Below are 25,998 nucleotides of genomic sequence, written 5' to 3'. Positions count from 1 at the left end.
CAACAAATACTCTTTCCAATGTTCAGCAAAGCAAAGAGGAAGAATAAACAGGTGGAAATGGCAAGCAAGAGATGATGGTACTGAGATAGTATAAGAGTTTTATAGAATGGAAAAATAAAATACAGTAACTACTTTCCTAACATTTTCCCAAACGATACAGGAAAAATACAGATTTTGAGCAACCTGATAGTGGCTTATGGGCTAGGGTGTTGCAAAGTGACTCAGTAGTAAACTCACACAGGCTAAGAATATCCAAGGACTTTTGATGTGAGGTGAATGTAGGATATTATTAAGTAGATTTGGACAAATATTTACATTAATATAATAAGCAAAAATCTGTGACAAGTTTTCTATCCTAATTTGTATTAAATAGGGGACAACACATGAAAACTTTTAGCTCTTCTGATTTGGCCAAGAGAAATGCTAGAACAAATTACACAAAAAAGTTTTTCCCGTCTTTTCCATTCCACATCTTCTACCCAAAGGTTTCTTGCATTTTGGATTCTGCAGACATTTAGGACAGATTTCCTAAAGGCCCTTTAGTATCAACACTAATCTATTTCATTGTATAAACTGTTCCAGAGAACATGTGTTTTACGAAAATAGTAACACCAAAATATGCCAAGAATGTTTAATGTTGGTATAAAATAGTTATTGTTTGTTTTATGATTTTGTGAGGTTTATGTTAGTGATACTCTGCCAGCATCTTCCTACATACAAAGATTTATATACTTATTGAATTGATGTAAAAGTAAATATTAATTATGTGGTGAATCAATGGGCTGACTGACATCATGAATCGTTTCATGATGGATATCAATAACAGTGGCAGGCCAAGTCTAGTATTGCCATAGCAGAGTACTGAAAATTATTCTGAAGTACATAGAAGCTCATTTTTCCTCGTATATGTAAAACTTAGCTGATTCAGAAACTACAGTGTATGAAGAAAAAGAGGAGCAAGCGAAGAGGATGAATAGATGGAACATGAAGTACAATAAGAACATTGCTATTTAGTGGGATTTCAAGTGTATGTAAGTATGTAAGTTGGAGTCAATGTCTTTATATATATATAGGAGAAATAGATTTTATAGGGAGGGAGAAAGCAATTTTATGACTTAGAGGTAAAGCATTGCTGCCTTTGTAAGCTTAGATACAAAATAGATTCATGGGAACCTACAGGCAAAGAGGTGTATCACATGGTAAAGTTGATCACTTTACTGGGAGCCTGTTGCATTATTACATTAATAATAATAATAATAATAAAGTAAAAACAGCAGCTAGAAAGAGTGAGAGGAGGAATGGGAATCAATTGTATGACGTTATTATTGTGTAATTCTGAGACTAGGGATAATACTGATGTGACAAAAAAAGTTTTTAACTGGAAAAGCTTCACTACTACAATAATACTAACTCAAAATTTACTTTGTAGAAGTTCTTTATAATTTCATTCTTTGCTTTTTTTTTTTTTTTTTGGGACTGTAGCTAGAGGTACTGCTGATAGTAGAATCTACTTGGCTTCATTACAGTGTCCTTGATATATATTAAAGATGCTTTATTTTGTTTTACTGCATTTAATTAAACCTGGTTTATAGAAAAGGCAGATGCTCTAATGATTTTTTTAATATAAGTCCTCCAAAATAAATGAAATTTCCTCGGTTTCTTCAAATACCCAGGGCATAGGAAGCTTCTGGAGCTTAAGTCCATTCACGATATCAACAAGTAGAAGAGAGCACAGAGGTATCCCTTCCCATTGTAGTGCATTTCCTAAAATTCAGATCAGTAAAGAATGAAAAAATGATTTCGGCCATTACGCCGAGTGTGATGGAACAGGGTATTTCTTTTGTCCTTTCCACTCCGTCACATTAAGAGAAGGGGAAAAAAGGTGAAGGATGTGAAAGACCAGGCAGAGAAGACATTTTATTTATTCTAAACTTGCCATGGCTTTTAATATACAAACTATGTAATGCTACTCTGCACTGCTAAACTCAGCACCTTGTTAGTACTGCTGGTACTGTTCACATTTAAACAGGAGATTCATAGCAGGAAAATCTCTAGAGAATTTTAATCCCCTGTCATAGGTACGAGTTTGTAGTGTGACAGGAAGCGAGACTGGGGACTCTGATTTGATTTCCCAAATATGTTGATATGAATTCTCATAACTAAAAACTAAAGTGAAGGCACACCAAATGGCGTTTAAAATATCAATTGCCGTTTGCTAGAAATGTTTATGCTTTGTTATTATTGAAGACTAAAGTCTTAGCTCAACTTTCTAAGAGCATCCTATCCTGAAAATTGACTGATACATGATGTTTTCCAGAGGGAAAATTCCTCTTCAGAAATACTTTCATCCGTAATACTTTCATCCAGCTCAGGAATAGAAGGCCACACTGGTAGAGATGAGTCAGTAAATTGTGAAGGCAGTGATTGAGCTGCTATTAGCAACTGGGATTTGCTGCAGTACTCCTTGCTCCTCTGTTACCTTATGTTAACAGAGGATATCCAGGACTTTGCTCCAACACACAACTGCACTTCCTGCAAGGCAACCTAGAGAATTCTCATACCTGGGAGTGAGCTATCCTACTCCTCCCAGAAAGCTAATTAAATATTAAGGAAAATAATAATAATAATAATAACCATTTTGTGTTCCTGATTAAGAACTGGGGACTTACCTCAAAAGAGAAACAAAAACCAGAAATGGTTTCTGATACTTTCAATGCTTGGCTATTGTATGCTTTTCTCTAATGTTCAGGATGAGAAAAGTATTTAGTGTGTACTCATTAGTTTTAAATGCTAAAAGTCCACAGAAATGAATTTGCAATTGAAATGTAATTTGCAGTAAGGAGAACAACCATTTTAAGCAGTATTGGTTATTTATATGAAACAGCTAATCAGAAACTTTTTTTTTTTTTTTTAAAAAAAGGCATTGCATGACTTAGTTTAATAATACTTCATATTATGAAGCACTTGTAACAAACTACTTCAAATGAGATTCATGGGCTCAGTTGAGGGAAGGGATCGAAAGTGTCAGTTGATAAAAAAAAAAATCAGAGAATTTGAAGATCAAAGAGGAGAAAGAAAAAAAGATTGGAACAAATAGATAACAGCTCTCAGGAAAATGCTTAAGGATTTACAAGGTAAATATTGGCTAACTATGCCTGTTCAAGAAGTAAACAGCAGAGATCACATTAAAATTTACAATAGGACTCCAAACCCTACATTAGGCTGGGGTAGTTATAAGGAACTTTTTTTTTTTTTTTTTTTTTTTTTTTTTTTTTTTTTTTTCCTGTTGTTAGGCACTTGATAAACCTATAAGAAATGCTGTGCCAGGAGGGAGGAGACAGCCAGTGGTCATGCCTGATTTCTTGATAAGAAAGGACATAAGTGGAAGCCTTTTGTTCACAGCTGATAGTTAGGAACGTAACCTCTTTTTCTGCTAGTTTCCTTTCTATTTTTTCTACTGTTATTTTTCTGTGGTCCTGCTTGAAGCTTTGAGTACTGACTTGGGATTTGGCCTGTGACTGGGGGTGGGAAAAAAATTGGTCTTTTCTGTGTCTGGGCAGCCTGCGTACTCGCTGTCAGTCTCTCAGTTGGAGGACTGTATCCACATTTAGTTGCTGTCCATCAGGAAGACACAGAGAAAGTGCACAGATCTGAGAGAAATCTTAAACCTCTAGAAAACAAACAAACCAAAAAACCCACACAACTGGGAGTGATTAAATGAAAGACTAGGAAATTTTTTCAGCCTAAGGACTGAGGGCAGCAAGCAGCAGCACAACTACCTAAATGCTGCTAAATCTATTATCCACTGTCACGTCAGCTTAAAATGTGGAAGTAGAGTTTCAAATTTGACTGGAGATGATTTTTATTTTTATTTTTTTTTTTAATGCTGGAAAATAAGGAACCATAGAAATGCAATATCTGTCAAGTCTCCATTGGTAATTATTAAGAACAAATTGATTTTTTAGAGCAATTAGATGATTTCTTGGAAGTGCATAGGTAGGTACAGCTGGGCTTGCCTTGATGCAACAGAATAAACTCTGCAGCGTGAAGAGATCCCTTCTTGCCTAGACTTCTGCTCTATTATGACTCCAATGATGATTTTTTTGTTGTTGTTCTTATCAGTTTAAAGAGGAGAAGACATTGGAGCATTTTCCACCTTCACTTTATCCTTTCTCAAAACAATGAAATGCTTTCTCTGGGTCTTAAAGGAGATTTGTTTCTAATAAAATTTGAGTGGTTTAAGTTTTAACAGAAGTAATCCAATATCAAAATATAACCATGCGGAAAGTTATGAAAATATATATTTGTTCAAGTGCATTGAAAATTTTCAGATGCTTGCCACTGAGCAGGATATATTTTGCATGGAGATGTAGATGATTTGAAAAAAAAAAAACAACACCTTTTTTCCCCAAATGGATAGAGATATTTATGAGGCAATTACAATAAGGATACCTAGGCTTTTTTACTGAAATGTCTGCTGCCAGTAAGTGAGTTTGTGTGAACATAACTGCTCTCAAGTTGGCAGCTGAATCTGTCTATCCACTTACTGTACCAGCCATGGTCATCTTGGAACTATGCAGGAAGATGTATGGGTGGGCTAGCAAAAAGCTATCTTTTCTGATAATGAGGTGTAACATCTTGCCTACAGAAATGCCTTTCTATAGGGTGTTTGGACTGAAAGCAAGCCAGAGACATCAAAGGAACTAAATCCCTGACAAGACATTTCAAAAATAGGTCTGGGCATACAGAGGAACAAGAACATAACAAACAGAGAACGGAATGAAAGTCTAATGGATAACGCCCCCCCAAAATGTTTTCAGAATGGACACTTCTTTCTGGAATTCATTTACTGCGTTACTGAATGCTTTCTCTTAGAGGTGTTTCAGAAATGATATTTTCTCTGGAGTGTTCCTCCTACACAGCTGCCACTTTCTCTCTTTTATTTGTTTTTAATGAATCTCTTTGAAAATACTTTCTGAGAATTAGATGGGTTTGTATAGTTTGTCACCTTCAAGAGTAAAATCTTTACATGTGACAGGAGAAGTAATAAAGGCTGAAGGCTTGGAGCTGGGAAGCTGGTATCTTTTTATTTGTTGTTTTCTTAAGAGACTTCAAAAACAGGGCAGACATAAATGGGCAAGAAAACTGGTAGGGAAAGGTCCAGGAGCAGCAAATGACACTTCTCAAGATAGCTGTAGTAAAATTACCTGGTCAAGCAGTAGAATTTAGTGTCATTTTTGGGTCATGCTCCAAAATGCACTGAAAATGCTGAAGTGGTAGTAGTGAAATGAGAGATACATCTAAGTATGCTTCCCTCCTCAGAATTGAACATCAAAAATGTATTCCCAGGACTTGGTTTCAAATCTCAGTTCCACTTAGCTGTGCTAGTTCCAGGAAAATGGATGGAAAGAACTTGAAAAACATATTAGGAAACTGACTTGCTACGTTTTTTTTTGCAGTAGTTCTGACTGCAGATAAGCAACCAAGAAAACTGTCCTTATTAACCCAGTGGATTTTGTTGAGCTTCCATTGCACCATGAGCTTCCATGCACCATCTTGGTGCATTCTCTTGTCAGCAACGTGTATTCTTTGATGGGTTTGTGCTAATGTGTCAGGGCATTGTACTTAATCAGTTGAGGTGATATGATGCAAAAAGTAAATATTTGAATTATAAGCTTTTTTTTTCTCTAAATATTCTCAGTTCCATCCTTTCATTTCTCCCCGAAAGCATGCTCTATTCTTTTCATGTAGTAGTTTTTAATTCATATCCATTCCACTGAAAAATTATATAGGCAACTTTCTCGAAATATTTTTGATTTTACTTTTTTTTTTTTTTTTTGGCACTACTTATTAGCAATAATTTCTTCATCGGGTCCCTTTCTTCTGTCCTCCATCAGCAGTCATTTGTAATACCTGACTGTTACTGGGCGCTTGGCCCAGAACTTCTTTTGGTTGTTTTCAGTGACCTGAATTTCAAAACCTGAAGGCAGTAGAAGCTGTGGGGCTCAGCAACTATGAAAAATGAAGACAAAACTAGCTAACTGAGCATAGCCTTCTTAGGTTTTTGCCTGGAAAAAGTATTTCTATTTTGTCTCCAGAAACACTACAGTGACTTGTCTTTCTCACTAAAGCTCCACTTTGTAGTGCAAGTTCCAAGCAAGACACCAGCCGATCTGTCAGTACAGTGCCCTTCCTAGGTCACTGGCAGCCAACTAGTGTGATTTTAGTCCCTCCCTAAAGGATTCAGACATCGTTGATTACAAAGGACTATTTTCCTGGACTGCAACAGAATGTAAGGCTTTCTGAAAGCCACTGTTCTATATGCATCTGAACTTTCCCAAAAGGTGAGGGCTGTGAGGTTAGCTGTTCATCCACAGAGCAGACAGTAGCACTGCTAAGTTCTATAGGACTGACTTACATGAACCCTGATGTGGGGGATTGGTCCTGTGAAATGAAAGGTTAATTAAATGTCTTATGCTTTTGAGTCCTACTTTTTCCAACAATAGTGCTGATTTAGCCTCATTAAGAATTTGAATCAAGCCAACTTGCCTGCAGCAGCATGTACCGTATATCTCCATTATCTGTCAGGAGTCTAAGAGCTAGAATCTGTAATTCAGCTAAAGCTATTTTATTCTATGTTCAAGTGCAAAGTAGCCTTCAAATGTGAAATACACTGTGTGAGGCCACTTTGGGCTGGATGAGATACTACAGAGGTTTGTTTTGTGTTAGCAAAACTCTTTTGCCTATTCTAGGAATTAAGGATGGGATAATGTGGTTAAGACATTTGAGTACAACTTTTGTCTTGAAGATAGAGAACAAAAAAGCGTAGTAGATTTGAATTCAGTTGTGTTTATTTACATAATATGATAGCTGTGTTTATTTACATAATATTATAATATTTGGGAGAGGGAAGACTGAACTGGATACTCCTTACAATTTGTTGCTTATTTAATCATAAGCCTCATTTGCTGAGGCCAAGCCTTTCGGCCAGGAGTGTAATTAAGTTTTCAGCAGTAAGTCTTTCAGAAAACTAGGGCAAACTCTCAATTTACTTTCAGGGGATTGGGAGTACTGGCACAACTGAGAAATCTGAACATTTCCCTTCCTAAATTCTTGGGGAGATTTTGCTCTGACATGAACGAAAAATGAAAGCAAGCTTCTAAATTCTTAAGTTTTGATAAAAGTCATAACATCAGTCTTAGTCTTATGGCTCATCTTACGATGGCTGTAAGACATTTTTGCCTCCTGCTCCATTTCCACATACATGCTGAAATTAGTATCCCCACTATGCTGAAGGAACTCAACTGTTTGTGTAAGAATTTGAACTGTTTACAGCACATTATAGCCTAAGTCTCTGCAGAGAGAAAAAAAACTTTTTAGGGGTAAGTAGGAAAGAGAGAGGAGGTTTCCCCAAGATAAGCTTTTCCTCATTGAGGAGTGAAATCCCTAAGTAACCTTATGATCTTGGTGTAAGGCAGCGCTGCTACTTTGAGACTGAATTAAGAATTCATGTAAAATCTGTCCCTTGCACTTCTCTACTCTAACTCAATCCCTGATATGTTTCTTTTTTTTTCCTTTTCTTTTTTTTAAAAAAAAAATTATTATTATTATTTTTAGTTAAACTAAATTTTAACAGGTTTTAAGAGCCAAATGAACTACAGTAAGCCCATGAATATCAGATGCCTTTCCTAATTTAATTCATGAATAAATTTTGGTTAACAAATTCTTCAGGAACGAGGGAAAAATGGTGTCTTACTGTTCTGGCTTAAGGAAACTAAAAATGTAAAGAAAATAAAAAACATTAGCATTTTCAAAATGAAACAATACAAGTTTTTATTCTGAAGACAGTTGAAAAGAACTTTTACATGTGTTGATTTTCAGTAGCGCTTTGAAAAATGTGAAAATATTTATATGAAGTATTAAATACTTGCACATACTAGTGAATTATAAGATTACACATTATAAAAAAGAACCTAATGTAAATAATTTACAGATCATAGACAGGGATGATACTTGTCTACCTGTTGTATTTGACTATGAATGCAATCTATATATTCATCTATATTCACTCTCTTTATATTTCAACCTGAGTAATAGGTTGAAGAAAAATTACCTTTGGGATTTGGATTAATTGCTTTGTTACACAAATTGTAAAAATTTCCCTGTTGACTGTTACATGATTTTGTTTTGTTTTGTTTTCCTTTACAAATTAAATGTTAGAAGGTTGTGGTTTTTTTGTTTCTTTTCTTTCTTTTTTTTTTTTTTTAAGACTACTTAGAATTACTTAAAGTCTCTACAGCTGTACATTTTGTTCTGAACAATAGTTTGAAACAACTATTACAATGGAAGAGCTAAGAAATTCAATAGTTGAATTACAGTTTGGGAATAGATAGTAAACCTCTAATTATGAATTCAAAAATATCATATTTCTGTATTAGGATATGCTGTTCTCCAGTTTAAGTAACTTTTAGTAGCTGTCGTTTCTAATAAAAGTAACTTTGCAGGATAGAGCACGAGACACCTTTGATATGTCTTAGTTTCCCTGATCCAAACTGAGAATTAAGGTTGATTTTTTTCCTTTAGAGTCAAAGAACTGTTTACGTGCTTAATACTAAACTTGTATGTAAGTGTTTTCCTCAGTCATGATCTGTATCATTGAAACAGCATTGGCTGTCAAGAAAGCGCAAGGCTTATTTTAGTTTCTGTTGATCTTCAAAAAACAAGCAGCAGTGATGCCATTGCTTTGCTGAGCACAGGCCTTTGCTGGCTATGTCAGCTTCAGACTTGAGCTGATGGTAAGGGGAGAGCCTGAGAAGAACAGGAAGACAGCCCTTCTTCTCTGCCACATGGAGCTTTTGGTGAATGGCAAGTGCTGTGTTAAAATATAATGCAATGGTAGTTTGTATTTAACTTAACCTATTTTTCCAGGCTCCCCTTTCTCATGCAGTGTGTTCTGGCTTTAATGATATCACCCTCTTTAGAGTAGCAATTAATTCATAGATTTCTAACACGCCTTTAAAATCAATTTGACAGTATAAAATAGGGCATTTTTCTTCAAATGTGCTCTGCTTGATTTTTGAAGAATATGAAATATCAACTGACTGTCTTCCTTTCTCTGCCATAATAGCTGAAATCCTGAAAGAGGCACCAGCCCCAGTGACATAATAGGGCTATATATTCTACAGTAACCTCTTCAGAAAACAAAACAAAACAAACAAAGAAAAAAATGGAGCTTCTGAGCATGTTTTAATATATAGTGGGTAAATATAATTTCTAAACATTTTGACTTTTAACTGGAATACTGGATTCTCCATAGCCTCTCACATACTGTCTCTCTATATGCTTTTTTGCAAGTGTGATTTGGTTTGTGTGAATGCTCATTAAAAGCAAATTTTGATATGATACTAAGATTTCCGTAAACAAAACATGATTTTAACGTTGAAATAGTATACAGAGGTCAGACCATGCAATCAGGAACAGAATCTAACGCGAGTTTGATCAAAATACAAGGACTGAATACTTGAACAGCCCACAGGTTGAAATCTACAACCTGTAATAACTTGATATAATGTTGGTAGCTTGGAGAGGAAAAGGATAAATCAATTAAGTGAATTATCACAATGTCTGTATATAGGTGTTCCATTCATATCACCATCATGGAGTTTTCCTTGGGGACTTGTATGTTTAAATTACTGAATTGGTTCATACTCCTAATGGCTACCACAGTTGGAGACTCAAAAAGGAGCAGCAGATAAAGAACAAGCCACTAATCCTGCAAGCTGGGAGGTTAGAAAGTTCTGCAGATTTCCATTTTCCCAAGAATAGAGCAGATTGCTGACTATGGCAAAAACTTAGAATTTTGTATGGTCTTTTAGTGTGACTCAAATAAGCCCATGATAAACTTAAGATATCCAAGATAAACCTTTAGACTATTAGAAAGGGCTCTGTGTGCAGGGTGAAGATTCAGGATACTACTCCAGCCAGAGACCTTGGGGTAGAAAGATGTGTAGAGTCGAACCAAACCGTATTTAGCACAGTTAAATTACAATAAGGGTGAAACAAATGTTATGACCTGCTGCTGACATTTTGTTCAACAGAAAACTGAAAACAAACATCTGCAGTGTTATAAATGGATATCAAAGCTTCAGGGAACAGCAGAAGTATAAGAAGAAAAATACGAAAAAAAAAAATACAGTGTCAAAATGGGTTCAAAATGCTGGTTCATATTTCTGCAAGAGGAAACAGTGGCTGAAATAGTAGTGGGTGTTGTTAGGTTCCCCCAGTTGCTGGAGGTTGTCACCCCAAATAGATAACTGCCACAGTGTAACATCTTTCTAAAACCCAAAAGAAGGAACAGGAGGGAATGTTCCATCCACTATTAGGAGATGGCTGTGGTTGAGAAAAGAGAGCCATAGGATCTGAAAGGACCAAAGCAGAAGATCATGCCACCTTGCAACACACCTGTGTTTTTTGCACCCGTACTGTGAAGTGGAGAAAGAACCAGCATTGCCTAAAACTTGGAAAACAAACTATTAAAATCAGTATAGAGAAATAGAAAATGTTGGCTTGAGACAACTGTTTATGCTGTGTAGCTGCACTACACGACAGAGAATGTTCTGCTGCATCTTCCAAGCTTCAAGATGATTTTAAGTAGAAAACAGATCAGGAATTTGGGCTGGTGAATACAAGACAAAATGTGATCTGTTTACTATAAGTGAGACTTAATGACTCCATTCTGAGTCATGGGCTCAGTGGTAGATGTGGGGTTGGCATGCACCCTGAGCAGGGCTGTTAAGAGGATAACTTGTGGTAGGAGTACAGACTTGCGGGGTTTCAGCCATTGTGACAGTCTGCTGTTACGGTCCAACCTGTGTGGGAGCTCCACATAGTTCAGCTGAGGTAAAGGCTCTGTGTTGCATTGCATTTAAAATGTTTTCTCTACAGATTTGCTGGTTCAGATGTTGGTATTCTAGCACAAATAGGTTCATAAAGTTTTATTTACCCTTCTTCCCCCTCCCATGAGCTTTATTAAAGCTCTGTGTGACTTTAATGTACCAAGAAAAAGGGAAATGAGCTTGCACTGCCTAATTGATATAATTGTGAATATTTTTAGGACTGGCTCACTGTCTGTCTGTTTTCACCCCATGAGCAGTCCCAGGGGAAATCACAAAGGCTGCAGTATGTATTAAATACTGCTTGTTTATTCGGGAGAATATGCAGAAAATATTAAATATTCCTCTGTAAAAGATAACAAGATTTTTCACATTTTAAATTAAACTGCAAACTTGTGTTTGAACAATAGACTAGTTTACTTGCTTGGATGCATGCTCTTTTTTATTTCTACTTATGCAAGAACCCTTTTCACACCTTCTATTTGCTCTCTCTAAGCAGTTTATTTTCAGTTTGATCTTCACTGACAGTTTCTTTGCTGTGTTTTCTGTGCACAAAGAGCAAAACATACATTTCATACTCAATGACTTTCATTTTAGATTAGGAAAACTAAAATACAAAGTGAGAACAAATATAAAATCTTTATGAGAGAGAAATGAGCAATCTGTAAGACCTGCAGTTTAAAAACCTCTGTAAAACCTTTCATCTTTCATCTTATAATGCTGTCACTGGGTGACAGGCAGGTGGAGAGATTTTTCATTTTGTGGCAAAGAAAGGACAGATTTGTGATTAAGGCATAGACTGAGTTTCAAAGGATTCTAGTTCAGTTTACATCTTTTGGTATAAGTTTTGCATGTGTGTCAGTTTAGACTTCACCTTGCCTGTGTTTTTTTCTCTTCTCCTCTGTAATATGCGGATGATAGCATTCCTCAGTCGTTTTAGACGTTGTAATCTAAAAAAATGCTCTGTTGTACTGGGACAGTTACCTTTGCTATAATCTGAAATTTAGGCCTGATAAGTGTTGCACAATAACTCCAGCCAGGGAGGCAGTTGTGCCTGTGCCTACTCTCTTTGGGATGTGTGGCTGAGATCGTAGTGTATGTTTCTGTATTCTCACCTGAACTGTGGCTAAAGTTCGAAAACACAGAGTTTTTTGAGATGAATTAAATGTGCCAAATATTTCTATTAGTAATATGAAATCTGCACAGCACAAAGAAAATGTTAAGCAAGTTTCAGTGACGTGAGAAGGATGAGGGTATGCTTATATTTGCGTGTGTTGCTATCTCTCATCTGTAGGCATAAATGAATATTCATCTCTTTGGTGCTGCACAGACAGCACTGGGTATTTCCAGTCCAATGTCAGCAACATTTGAAATGCAGGTCAACCCTGTAAAACACTCATTGGAAGCTATTATTTTTCACTCATGTTATCTTACATAAAGACAACTTATTTTGATGCTGTTCACATTTAGTTGCTGTTGTTTTATATCTTATCTGAATTTTTGAATTTTATGTTGTTAAACTTGCAATGAAACCATGTTCCTGTTCAGTTAGGAGTAACACACCTTGTTTAATTTTAACATTTTTCATTTTTTTGTTTGTTTGTTATTTATATGTTGGAAGTATACAAATAGCAAAAAAATGTGCACCGGGAAACAATGCAAGCACTCTTATGGTGTTCAGACTTTTAGATTCATAGTATCAGTGGAGATTTCTGTGCTAGTAAAAGATTGAATTTGTGATGGTTCTACAAAGAAAACTTTTTTTTTTTTTTTCTCCAACTGATGGAACTAGGAAGTTTATCTTTTTATTATTATTATTATTATTATTATTATGGTCACATTAAGCAATCTTAAATGGTTCCTTGAAAGCCTTCTGATATTACCTGCTGACAGTTTTAATAACTGTAGGAAAGGAGGGCTGTGTCTCAAGATGACTTTTTGCTTCACCCAGACTCTGCAAAATAGGCTCAGGAGGAAAGGAATCCACCAAGTAAATGGAGAAAAGGATTAAAAAGAGGCTTGAACAAATGGCCATTGCATTTACCACTGGCCCCATGAGTAGTACCACCAGACATCATCTTGATAGGGAGAATTGCTTGGTGGGGTGAACGAATATACCTGCTTTTTACTTGCAGATCATGAAGCCTATACAGTAGGAAAGCTCTGCACAGTTGTCCAAAAGTGCTGCAATTGCTGTCTTCTTGATTCTTTTGTTATTCTGTCCTAGAAGGTGTAGGAACTAAATCATTCTCCTATTGTCAGGTGGACTCCCTTTCACTTCTTTCTTCTCCTGTGAAAAATAGCTTTCAGAAATACATTTTCTGTTCATCATTGACTCCAAATCGGCATCTCAGTCTTAAAATGAGCCAGCCCAGGGGATGAATAAAAACTTGCAGATCAGCTGTAAAGTATTGCATCTCTGGTTTGTGGAGTAGCAAAAGGAATTTCTCTGAAGAAAGCCTGTACGAGGTAAAGCAAGGCACAATTTGTATTGCCAGCTGAGTGTGATTGCTTGAAGGAGGGTTCAGGTCTTAGCTATTGTTTCTTGAAACAGAAAATCTCCTTTTAGATTGAAAAGAGAAGGAATAGTGTAGTCTGCATTTATAAATTACCCCCTAATCTGAAAAAAAAATTAAAATAAGTAAAAAATAAAAGACAGAATTAAGGCTGCTTCTGTCTACAGTGGCATTTTATATGTTTCTCTCCTTAATGGTGTTTAGGCAGATTGCTAGACAGTTTGAAAATGCAAAGAAATGCTTCACCTGCTCTCAGAACATAACCAGGCAGCATGATATCTCACAAAGAATATTTAGATAATGTTTAAGATCTCATAAAATGTATTAATTTCTTGATTTCAATATTTGCTGCAAAATTTTTAGTACAATAAAACTGAAGGTATCTTAATAAGGTCGTATACCCAAATGGGATTTTTAATATTAAGTGGTAAAATAAACATATTGTTGCCTTTTAAAGCTTATTATTTAACTTTATATAAGGAAGTATGGCAAAGAGAATATTGTAGCACTGAACTGATAATTGTCTAAATTCTGCATGTACCTGTCCAACAATCTGTGAAGAGGGAAAAATACTTATTAGTTTATAAAAACCCTTGTAACTGTCTCTTGCCTGTCACTTTTATGCTAAGCTCTACTTCCAACTGCATACCATCATGAATTAGGGGGTAGTCAATAAGATCCTTGACAAAATGCAGCAAGTCAAATCACAAAAGATGTTCCCATAGTTCGTGTCCATTTTTGCTAACACTGTTTACAATATTCTCTTGCAATATTCTCTTGCAATTTCGTGCTTGTGTGCTAGACCTTAGTGGGGATTTCTCCGGTACTCCCAAGATGGGCATGTAGGATATAGAGATAATTACAAAAAGTTACTAGGTACTTTATTAAAGAACATTTTTCTGTTTTCCAATATACAAGAAGTAAATATTCTTACTGTGTTAATGTTACCTTGATAATGAATAACCTATACTTTTATGTTTTGTAGAGATTTTTTTTTTCATAAAAATTAGTTGCTATAAGCACATGTATACTTTTCTACACACCTGCCCAAAAGCTTCTGTTGAGATCTCCAGAAGCCAAAATGTGTTAGAGCCATCCTGCTATTCATGGAAGCAGCTAGGAAGAGGTAGTAGGTCTGTTACACAGATCTCTACTTAGCGTAGCAGTGTAGAGTAGTAACCATGCAAAGCAGTCCGCCCCTCTGAGTTTGACAGCTTCAGTGTTTTCTCTATAAAAGTTCAGGAGGAAATGTGAAAAATGGATTCTGAAGTCCAGATGGATGACTAAGTGCTATCTATGTTTCAAAATGTTCTGAGTTACCTGGTGTTTTTTTGTTGTTGTTGTTTTGTTTTTGTGTTTTAACTTTTTTGCATAAACTTTAATTCTATAAACATACTTTAATTAACAGATAAAATGAGCTTTCATTTCATTCATATATATATATATGGGAAGCTTCAGAAGGAGGATTGATAATTGTTTCTGAGTAAGATAAAACTAAATTATAGATAGAGCAAAACACAGGTGCTAACTTTCAGGTTGGGGATATATTTTTTGATTCTTTTAAGTGTTGGGCAACACTCCAATGTTTCAGATTTTTGAATAGTGATGTATTTCAAATTAAGAGAAAAGAAGAATGTAAACTTTGAAGGGTGCTAAGTCTTGCAAAAAAAAAAAAAGTAGCTAATTAGTAATGAGTTCTTAAATTTGTGGTTTGCATTATTTTGCTGTATTTTCAGAGATGTGCCTCCTTTGCTTTCTTTTTATTTTCATTTCCTATGTAATTATTTTCATTTTTTTTTCTTAACAGTAACAATTTTTAAAAGCATATTATTCCTCCAAAGTAATAGTAATAGTAAATAGTAATTATTGACCATCTTTAAAGACTAGTTCTGGAGACTGTTAAGAATAAAATGCGTTCTTCTACTATAATTTCCATGATTTTTGATTAGCATTTTGATTGATATTTTGCCTGTTACCTATGAATTAAACAGAGTTAAAGAAATTAATAAGACTTTTGTTGCTAAAATTGAAAACTGGTACTCACCCTGTCTGTTTAAAAATGTTCATTGTACTCATGTTCTAGGTAGTATCATAATGTCAATCCACACTGGAACTGTGAAAAGTTATTTAGGCAGGATACGATTATTTAATTGTACCAGTACTCAAACTGGTTTAGGAACTAGTGTACTTCTCATAGGATTGGTCAAAATGCTCTTAGTGTGCTGAGATTCCTTTCCTAAATTACTAACTTCTTAATCTTCTGAAATTTTAATGAGGACAAATAATAGGAATTAGGCTTCCAATGCATTTTCTTTCCTTACCTAGAAATGTTAAAGAGTTAGTTTTATTTTATTTTATTTGTTCTTTTTTTTTGTTTTGCAAATTTAGAAAATTTAGAGGTTTGCCCAAATACCACTTCTCAGTTCTCTCTTTTTTTTTTTTTTTCTTATATAAAAATAGGGTGAAATAAGGGCCGTTAGTGAAAAGGAGAATCTTCTTGCACTGTACTCTCCCTTCACACCACATATGAAAGGAGAAATCCTCCATGAGTTCAAGTCTACAGAGAGCTAACACTTCCTGTGCCAAGGGGCCAGGCAGTGAGAGAGGGAAGATGGAAGGGGCAATAACATAATACTTAGTGTTTATTTGGCAAAATTCTCAGAAGAGTTTTTGCAATTATCTCAAATGTACGTGGGTTGAGAACTTCCACCCATTTACATAATCAATACCCATGTGTCTGCATTAATTGATCATCTCTACAGAAGCGTTATTGTTGCTTCTGCTTGTACAGATAGGAAAAACAAACTTTAGAGGGTAAATTATATGCTTGCACAATTAACTTTTTTCCAGCTCATCCCCTAGGAAATCTTACCATAAAATATCTTATTTCAGGCTTGGGATGAACTTTTGGACTTCTCAGAAAGGTCAGCGTTATGTCCTTACATTCCATATAAAGGACAGGATCACAGACACACAACTGATTAACTGATTTAACTGATTCTCAAATTCCAGAGATCTGGAGCAGACCTATCCTCTTAATTATTGCTGGGTGGGCATCCTGTATTTTTGTTTAATTCAAAAGAGCTCTTTTAGAGCAGTTACAGAGAAGATTACTTGTGCTTACAGAAAGCTGCAGGACATTTAATGAGAAGCATTTTTTCTGAAATCTGAATTCCTTCATGGGCAGGGAAGAAGGCTCTGTGAAATATTTTGGAAGAAAGGTGTTTTTGATTAAAGCAGTCTCCTAAACTGGGAGTTCTATTCAGTTCTACTTTGTTGTTTGGGGCTTGGATTTGTTTCATTGCACGCAAACGGTAGGGTATGATGTCAGCCAGAGCTGGAAGGAGGAACTACTCTACCTTTTCTTGAAAGTGAATGCTCTAAAGGACAGAAATCCCTAAAATGTTACTTTAATAAAAAACAGACTAATGTACTCAAACAAGATGACTCTTCAAATAGTGGAAGTTCTGATTAACTATGGCAGATTATACAGAGTAGTCTGAAGCAAGTCTCTTATTGCATATTAGGAGTTTGCAAGGTTGTTTCTTTCACACATTTTTACTTTCTACTCTAGAGATTTTGGATGGATTTGTAATTAGAGCTAATGCATTTTGCAATGTACCATTCTCACAGGGAAGCTGTCTGTTAACTGTCTATCCAAATGTTCTATGGGACCTAGAGGACAGTCATGCCCACTAATGCTCACTCAACTTCATAACAATTTTTTTCTTAGGATATCAGTACAGCAAATTTGAAAGTAAATTATTCTGACAAATGAAAACTAGAGCCATAATTGATATTCTGTGTATTTATTTTTTTATTTTTTTAATACAGACAATTTTTTTTTGCTGTAGTATTTTCATAAAATAATCTGTAGAAATAATGGGGGAGAAACACTTTAATAGCTCACGCCATTCTTAAGGTGCTTTTGCTCTGTCATTCTGTTGAGTGTTTTTATTCTCTAATGCTACTATTTCTTCCATATCCCAAGTGTTTAAGCTGAACAACTAATGTTTTGTCAATTCAGACATCATAAAATCAAGATTTAGTGAACTAGCTTCTCTCAGTTGTCAAGGTCTTCTATCAAGGGGAGCTCACACTTAAGCAGTATGTATCTGTGATTTCTTGACATTGAGAGTCCCCTGAGAGCCATGCAGATTATGCTCAGCAAGTGTATGTCATTCCAAAAGAGTTGCTGAAGACTCCTGAGAAGCCACCAAAGCTATTGGATCCAGGGAAGGCAGTCAAAAAACACTCCTGAAGTGTTACTCAGGTTTTGAAAGAGTTCATGACAGTTGTGGCTGCATGACCATTGTCTTTGTTTGACAGAAATATTCAAGGAGCTAGAGCAGCTGTAGAAGGCACCATTGTGTACTTGACATCAGCAGGACTGCTGGTATACGGGAAGGGTACAGCTGTGGGGAGACTTAGGCTACAACTACGTGTCACCAGGTTTGCAGGCTGTGCAAAGAAGGGTGTTCACCAGGGTACTAAGCACATAGAGACATCTTTCCAGTTAATATTTTATATGATATCCATAAAAATTGTAGCTTGTGTTATAAACTGAAAAGTCAAACAGACATGCTAAAGGAAATGCAGCCTAGCTGAAGACTGTTGGGTTAAAGAAAAAAAAAACTGCAAAATTCTCATGCTTTTGCTAAATATGTGTGATTGTGTTGAAAAGACAATGCACATTCATAGATTCTAAAAATTCAATTCAGTGTTTCCCTTCAAACTAGGAGGTAAAGACTAGAACAACAATTTCAGCAATTCCATATAGCATTTCCCTTTCTATAATCTCATTTTTATTCAGATTCATATGTTTTTCTGCTTCTGAGATTCTTGTCGTACTTACATCAGGGCTTCCTAACATGCTGCCAAAGTGAGATTTGACTTTAGGAATGAAATGAGAAGTTGTTGTATGTGTGTGTTGTGGGTAAATTAAGGTGAAGCTTCTCAAAGAAACATGATTAAATATGTAGCTAGGCTTATAGCACATCAGAAAATTCTAAAGAAAAATAGTGATGTCAGGAAAACTTCTATCTCATCAGAGATTTCAATATGCTAGTATCGCAAAGCATGTGTCTGGGAAGATCAATATTTCTAATGTTTTTCATACTGGTTGAATTAAAGATATATTAATGCTTCTTCATTTCTTATTTCCCCTTTTCTCATTTTGATAAAGGATATGAATTTTATGTAAGTTGAAATGAGAAAATCTTATCCAGTCTTATCATACTGTGCTTTTTATTTTTCCTATGAGAAAAGCAACCTTTTTTAATATCTATTTTTTCTGAACTAATTCAACATTCTGAAATGAATTATTCAAGGGGTTTGCTGGGGTGTAAGCAAAGCTTTTAGTTCATGTCTGTTATTCAACATCTTTTAAAGGTCAAGAACTTTCTTTTACATATGCAACAGATATCTTTTCCATTGTAAATCTTGAATTTAAAAGAAAACTATGCTAATGTGGAAGTAGCAAGTCCAAATCTTCTAAATAAGGAAGAAAGGCATATTGGCTTTTAATCTTTATAAATGGAACAATATATCACTCATGGGTATAATCAGCTGATTTACCTGTGAAGTTTTCCATAAGATTTGAGTTCTCTTTACAAAGCAATTGTAATTTTTTAATGAAAGACAATGCTTGCATTTTAAAATGCCACTTTTTCCCCTGGGCTTTAATTAAGTTTCATCTAGATGGCTCCCTTATTTTAAATTTTCTCCCATGTATTCCTTAGTTTATAACAGACTTTTTTCTTCCAGCTGCAGAAACCTATGAACAGGCTTCACTCTTCACCCAGTTCTTATCTTGGACATCCCTATTCATCTCTAAAAAACATTAACCTTCTCTCATAGTATCACCAAATGCTGGTTCTTTATCCACGTAGATGAAGCCTGACCCCTAAACATGCTCTAGTTGGTTCAGAGAACTGCAGCCTTCATTGTTCTGGCCCTCACAATCGCTCTGTCCTTCTGTGGATTGTATTGCCTCCTACCTTCTCTTCTTGGCTTGTTGCTTTGAGCTGCCTCTTTAGTCCCTTAGTGTACCTAATTCAGTAAATTCTTTCTGTTGCTCAGCTGCAGGCCTGATAGGGCACATTAGCTCAATATTGACCTCAGCTTTTTTGTCATATCATGCCTTAATTTCATTCCTCAACTACTATCTTCTCCCACAATGTCTGCATTACTTGGTCCTGCCTTTCCTCTGTTGCATGAGAAACACTTCAGCAAACCTGGAATTATTTGTTTATCCTCCTTCAAATCCCAGTTTACAGCTCTTCTTCATAATCCCAGAAAACCCAACTTTTGTGGTAAAACAGTTCTTCTGTTTTTCCCCATTCTTCTACTGGTTCCATGTACAGTGATGCCAGCTACTAAAATCTGTGCAGTTAACAAAGTTTTCTTGTTCTATTACTCATGTTATTCATTTGCTGGAGTTTTTTGTAACTATTCTTTCTTTTTTCCTTTCTTTCTTTTTTCCTTTTTCTATGTTTTTAGACTGAAGGGCTTTGGGGCATAGTGCGAAGGAAGTCCAAATATTCATACCTTCAGTGCATGCAAAAATTTGCTGCTATAGATGTGTTATTGTAACTGTTACACATAGAATATTTGACCAGTTCATTCATGTTACATAGATCTATGTGGCTGTGGAAAACATGGTAGAAATAAAATACTCATATATGGGGCAGGTGAGTGGATTGAAAAAGGAAACAAAATCACTTTGTGTATGTGTTTGTATATCATGTGCTGGGAACAGCACATTCAGGAGGCTTTAGCACTTTGTACTGCAGAGAGGCTAAAATTCTTTGATACTGACTAGTTAAAATATCTTCTGTCATTTGTGGTTGCCACATTTTGATGACAGGAGAACAGTTGCTGAGTTATGTTCTCTCTGAATATCAGCTTTTTATGTAGAAACTTAGGGCTATACATTTTGGAAGATTTATAAAAGCTTTGAGGGTGTTTTCTGTTGATGTGATATGCCATTCTGCCATATATGACATAATCACTAGGATATCAATGCCCTGTCTTGGTCGGGACATCTACATACTCTTGGAACACAAATAATTTTGTCATTAATGTATGCTTAACAAAACTCTTAACAACCGTCTGAATATCCACAGACATACCCCAGAGCTGTAGTAGCAGTCTGCAGTGTGATGAACACATTTTAACAATTCTGCTGAGTGAGGACTTTCTTCCCTAGAATGCAGCTGGAATGGGTTAATGTGTATAATATATGAGTATATATATATGTATATATAAATATAAATATGTGTGAATGTCTTTATAGTTCAGTTTCTGAGCAGTTTTATCCTGAATAATAACCCTTATCATACCCAAATGGTATTTTGCTTGCTGTTTACTTGCTTTGATGGCAGTCTAACTTTACAATACAAGGGTCATCTTTTGGATCTGTGCTGAATAGCTAATGCAGTCTCTGTTCATAACAACACAAAACTTTTTGCTCAGACATCACTGTGCTTTGGTGTCACGTCCTTACTGGTAATTACATGTTTCTCCATGAAATGTCTTTTTTAGTCTCATGTATCTGCCCCAAGAGGAAATTACAAATCACGTAAATCAAAGTGGTAGAAGCCAATGTGTTGGGTCATGAATGAGGAAGGGCTTATGTGCTCTACTTTGGCTAGTGATAGATGATGAGAAATGGTCACTCAAATTATTAACTACAGGGGTGGCATATTTTCTGTAATTTTTAACTCAATTCCTTCCTTTCTGGAAGGAGGAGGCCTCTTGTTCCTCATTATTGCATGCAATTCTGCCATCCCTCAGGCCTTCTACAGTCTTCTGGCTGAACTAGTGTAAAGGATTTTGAGTGACTGAATCCTTAGGTTCACTGGTCTTGACAGAAAAAAAAAAAAAAATATCTAAAAATGTTAACTGAAATACACTTTGACCTCAGGTCAAAGGTCTGATTTTGCTGAGACTCATAGTGATCTGTATAAAAGCTATTTGGTAACAAGAAAAAGATACAGGAAAAAATTGAATTCTTACATATTTAACATCAGCCACTCTCATTAAATGGAAGGATCTAACAGAAAGCTGTTACATCAATGACCACTGAAAAAAAAATAATAATTATTCATTGAACTGTCTGGCAGCAGCTGAAATGCACTTCCATGTGAAAGATGATTGAAACTCATTCAGGGAATGGAGACACTCAAAGTGGAGAAGGAAGAAGTTCTCTTTTTTTTCCTCGGGATGACTCCAACTCTTTTTTAAATTATTTTTTTAAGAATAAGATAATCTTTAAAATGCTTTCAAAGATTTAGTCTCCAACCATGAAAGTTACATGAGTGAACCAGTTGACTACAAAATGAGACAGTGTAGAGGGTTATGAGGATTATAATCAGTTATATTTAGGAAACTGATGAATCCAGCATCTTCAAGATGTCTAGTCCTTGAAGCATGATTTTAACAAACCAATTACAAGAAAAATATGGAGTTGAGTGCAGCAGTTTTATTGGAAAAAGTCCACAGGTGTGTGCAATTCCTTTATTAAAAGGTTTTCAAATATATTGGACAAGGAGCAGTTGATGTTCAGGTTATTCCTTTTTTATACATTTTTATTTCCAAAACTATACAAACATTGGAAAACTTCATTTTTTCTCCATTTTAGCTATTAGTAATTCTGTAATGATAATTAAATATCTCCCATTTCAATCTGCAAACCCACATTTCTGGAGGTGGCATTTTACATCTTTGACAATAATTAAAAAAGAAGTCAGTCATATTTACATGTGCTTAAGGTTGCATAATTGAGCATCATACAGGTTCTGAAAACCAGTGGGTAGGTGGGTTTCAAGATTCAGCCAGGTGGGCTAAATTTTTAAATACACATAAACTGCATAAATATGATTTATTAGCCAAGACATTCTTTGTTCCCTTTTATTTTCAATAAACTATGTGCTAGCTTATATTTTCTATAAACTGTGTGCTAGCTATGGTGTTAGGGTTTGTTTAGTAAAGGTACTCACAGAGTGAAAAGCATCACTAGCAACAACTATTGCTGATCAATGACATGAATGGGCAGAGAATTGTATGCATATACATAATACAAAACCTAATATTTCAAAATGAACTTGAAGTTCTTATGTAAAAATATCTACAGTAAAAGCTATTTCCTGACTGGATTAAAGAGGAAAGAAAAAAAAACCTTGTGTGAGGAAAATAGAGTTCAAAGAGTTCAACATGGGAAAAAAACAATGGAAACCCATGGATTAAATTTAGAAGCTGATCTTGCAATGTATAATTACTGGAAATTCAGTTGAAATATAGCAACATTATCAATGGAAAATGAAGGCTACAACTGCAGCAGACGTGTACAGTACGCTTTATGAGCTATTATATTGGCCATACAGGTTTGTCTACATGTTATTTATTTGAATCCTTAAGGCTTCTCTAATGTCTTACATGAAAGTGCTGTCTGCTTGGATCTTCCATGCATGAAGGAAAGGGGAAATTTTTCAAGGAAAAATGTTTTTAATCCACATTTCAATTACAATAGCACAGCCAGAGACACAAAATAAAAGACAATACTTTATGGTACCTTTGTTTCATTTATTTTGGCCCCCAGAAGATGCATGCACTAGACTTTATGTACTACAAGGTGTTGAAATATTTACAGCATTGTACATGTGCTCTTAAAGGGATGGCAAAGGGAAAGGTCTATTTTTATTTTGGTGGGAGTAGAAGTTACTTTCCTAGCTTAATAATACCTATTCAAAGTGAGAGATGACTCTTCCAAAAAGAAAAGCCCACAGAGAATAAAGCTATAGCATAATTATAGCCAATGTTAACAAACTGTACAGTACTTTACCTGGGAATTCTCTCTGTCACTTCTGTTTGAAATGGAAGTGCCAACTATAAAGTGATGTTGCCATGCTCCACTTGCCCTGTCTGCTCTATTTCTCTATTCCATCAGGTATAGCTGTATATTACCTATTTATAAGATTTTTATTTCAAATTATTTCAACATGTTGAACAGACATTTAATTCACAACAACCTGATGGCAATTTTTGGACAAATGATATGATTTATATTTACTGGGTTATGGCACTAAAGAATTCAGACCACTATAAAGCGCGTCATAAATACTTCAAGTGGACTTAAGAAACCATCTCTCTAAGAAATTCAGTGAGTAAGGCTCATATCACTGATTTCCTTTTGCATTTAAAGGTAAAGATATGATACCCAATACACCAGGTTAAACAAACAGAAGGCAGTTGGGAAGAAGATGCGGGCATAGGAGTCCATTTTGGCAATGCGGATATGTATTCTTCCATGCCTCCATGCTCCTGTTCGACAATCCTCAAAGCAGCAAAAAAAACTAGCACAGTCCTTGCCATCGAGACACTCATACCCATATTCTTCATCCCTTTCTTGGAGGTGTGTAGCATTGTTCATTTGAATAGTAGCTGATCGAGGTCGGATGTCAATTGTAGGTGCCTAAGGTGGAGTGGCAAAAAAAAGAAAAAGATGGCAGGAGGGAGACACTCTGTTATTATCACCAGACCAACAGGGAGACAGACTAATGGGCAACACGTGAATGATGGTTCTGCGTGGGGTACATGGCAAATTGCTAAGAAGTTCTTATGGTAATATTACCTTGAACTTGTTAAAATCAGTTGCGTCATACACGTTAATTTTACAGGAAAGCAGCACAAATCAATATCAAGTTAACAGTTGTGGACGATTAGCTTTAATGCTGAAGTACACGATAGAGGTTGAAGTAAACATTCAGGAATGTAATTGATGGTATTTTGAATTGATTTTGTTTTAGACTTTACATAGCTGCTTGATATATGAAGGCAATTTGGGTGTTGCTTGTGGACAGTACTGAAATAATCAATTGGAAATGCAGGATTATTTTTAATATAGGGCTGGTTCATGTTTAGACATGGGCAGATATATATATGGAAAAAAAAAAGGCAAGAAGTGGGTCTTTTGAATAAGGTTAGTAGAATCTTGATAAGACTCTCCAACAGTTTGAATACATGCAGTTCACCATCTACTGATGTTCACCAGCTAGAAGATTCAGTGTGTTCCTGATTTTATGTGGTAAGTATACATATACATATATTTGGAATGAATTGAGCAAATTAAACATTTAAAGTATGATTAAGCAGTTGGTGAACACTAGTATGAAAAGTCTTACAATTTACTGGTGATAGATATTAGGGTAAAATTACAATAATTTGATTCCATGAGTATGTAAATTTCTTGGCTTTCAATTAGTATTTTTTTATATTTTTGGACAAAATCTCTGCATTTCTGAATGAAGATAAGTTCTAGATGTAGAATACAGATATATATGCTAATTTGCTAAGAATGTGTTGATCCAGTGGCAGCATTAATAAACATATGCATCTTAAACCCTTTCAAAACTCTGACTTTTTTTTTTTTTTTTCATAAGAAACAGCATTTGATGATGGCAATGACTTTTGTTCAGGTCAACATCAGACAAGATTTGGTTTTATAATTTGAAGATAAATAGCAAAGGTTAAACAGAGGGATCAGAGCTGAGTTCTAAAAGGGTGTAGTGCAGGTTTCTGGTGTAGCTGGTGGCATTGGATCCCATGGGCAATTGAGTAAGAGACGAGCAGAAATGTTTTCAACACATTAAACTCTCTTAATTCATGCGATCCAATAATATTGGTCACTCTTGAACTTAGGGTAAGTTCAAAACCATAGTGAATCAGTATTTGGGCTGCTGAATCAACTCTACATATTATTTAGAAATACATAATCATTCTACTTAATTAGGAAGTTGCCTTGAGTAGAATGGATGTCTAATTAAAAACAAACAAACAATAGCACTCTCATGTAAGTTCTAATAGTTAAATTCAGCAGTTGCATGCAGTGAATTTCCATTCCAAAAAACTTTATACCTTGAAGGAAAACATCCGAAGAAGCTTTCATTTTGTAGACAGAAAAGAGAATCAGAGGATTTTGTTTTAAATTAAAGAAAGAAAAAAGAAAGAGAAAACAATAATGTAAATTAAAAATATGTTTCTAAAACATAGTTAAAAAGAACTAAATATATAGAAAGGTTGGGGTAATAGCCATTTCAGCAAGTATCTATGATATAAAACCCCACATTTTTGTCTTGTCACTGACTTGTAGCTACATCTGGGCCAAAGACAGAACATCAAACTTCATTTGATCTTTTCATATTCCCGGTAGATTCCAATCTTTTATGTTGAACTGTTTTAAAAGAGGAAACTGATCACAATTTCTGAATGCAAGTTCTAGAAAAAAAATCTCTTTACCTGCAGACTGGGTGCTGAAGACTCTACTCTTAAGATTTCTAGATTCTGGGTTTAGGATTTGAGCATCTATTATATTTCTGTTTGTCCCTAGATGGTCACAGATAAGTAACGTAAAGAACAATCTCTAACTCATTTTGAGTTAATCTTTGCCCTTTTGCATTTGGAAAAGATAGGTGCACATGAACAGCAATTTATTTCAACCTGAGCCAGGCCAGAATGTGTCACTCTCCAGAAGTGCTTATTTCTTTTGACCAAAAGAGAGCTTATGATGAAATCCAAATTGAAAGTAAGGT

At 35.3% G+C, this 25,998-nt stretch overlaps 1 protein-coding gene across 2 annotated transcripts in view; it reads right to left on the bottom strand.

Moving 5' to 3' along the window:
* Positions 1 to 21,873: 21,873 nt before the first annotated feature.
* The window catches only part of GABRG2 (gamma-aminobutyric acid type A receptor subunit gamma2), a 71,392-nt gene continuing 67,267 nt past the window's right edge, over positions 21,874 to 25,998 (bottom strand). Inside the window, exons 9-10 of one of the 2 annotated variants that reach the window (XM_035338547.1) lie at positions 25,325 to 25,348; positions 21,874 to 23,882 (exon numbers count right to left, since the gene is read on the bottom strand). In XM_035338547.1, coding sequence (XP_035194438.1) covers positions 23,607 to 23,882; positions 25,325 to 25,348 — 300 coding nt within the window. In that variant the 3' untranslated portion in view covers positions 21,874 to 23,606. The remainder of the gene's footprint in view (positions 23,883 to 25,324; positions 25,349 to 25,998) is intronic. The other variant, XM_035338548.1, reaches the window with a different exon arrangement.

The sequence above is a fragment of the Oxyura jamaicensis genome, chromosome 13, assembly GCF_011077185.1.
Source record: "Oxyura jamaicensis isolate SHBP4307 breed ruddy duck chromosome 13, BPBGC_Ojam_1.0, whole genome shotgun sequence".
NCBI lineage: Eukaryota > Metazoa > Chordata > Aves > Anseriformes > Anatidae > Oxyura > Oxyura jamaicensis.
This window is presented reverse-complemented; position numbering and strand designations above follow the sequence as displayed.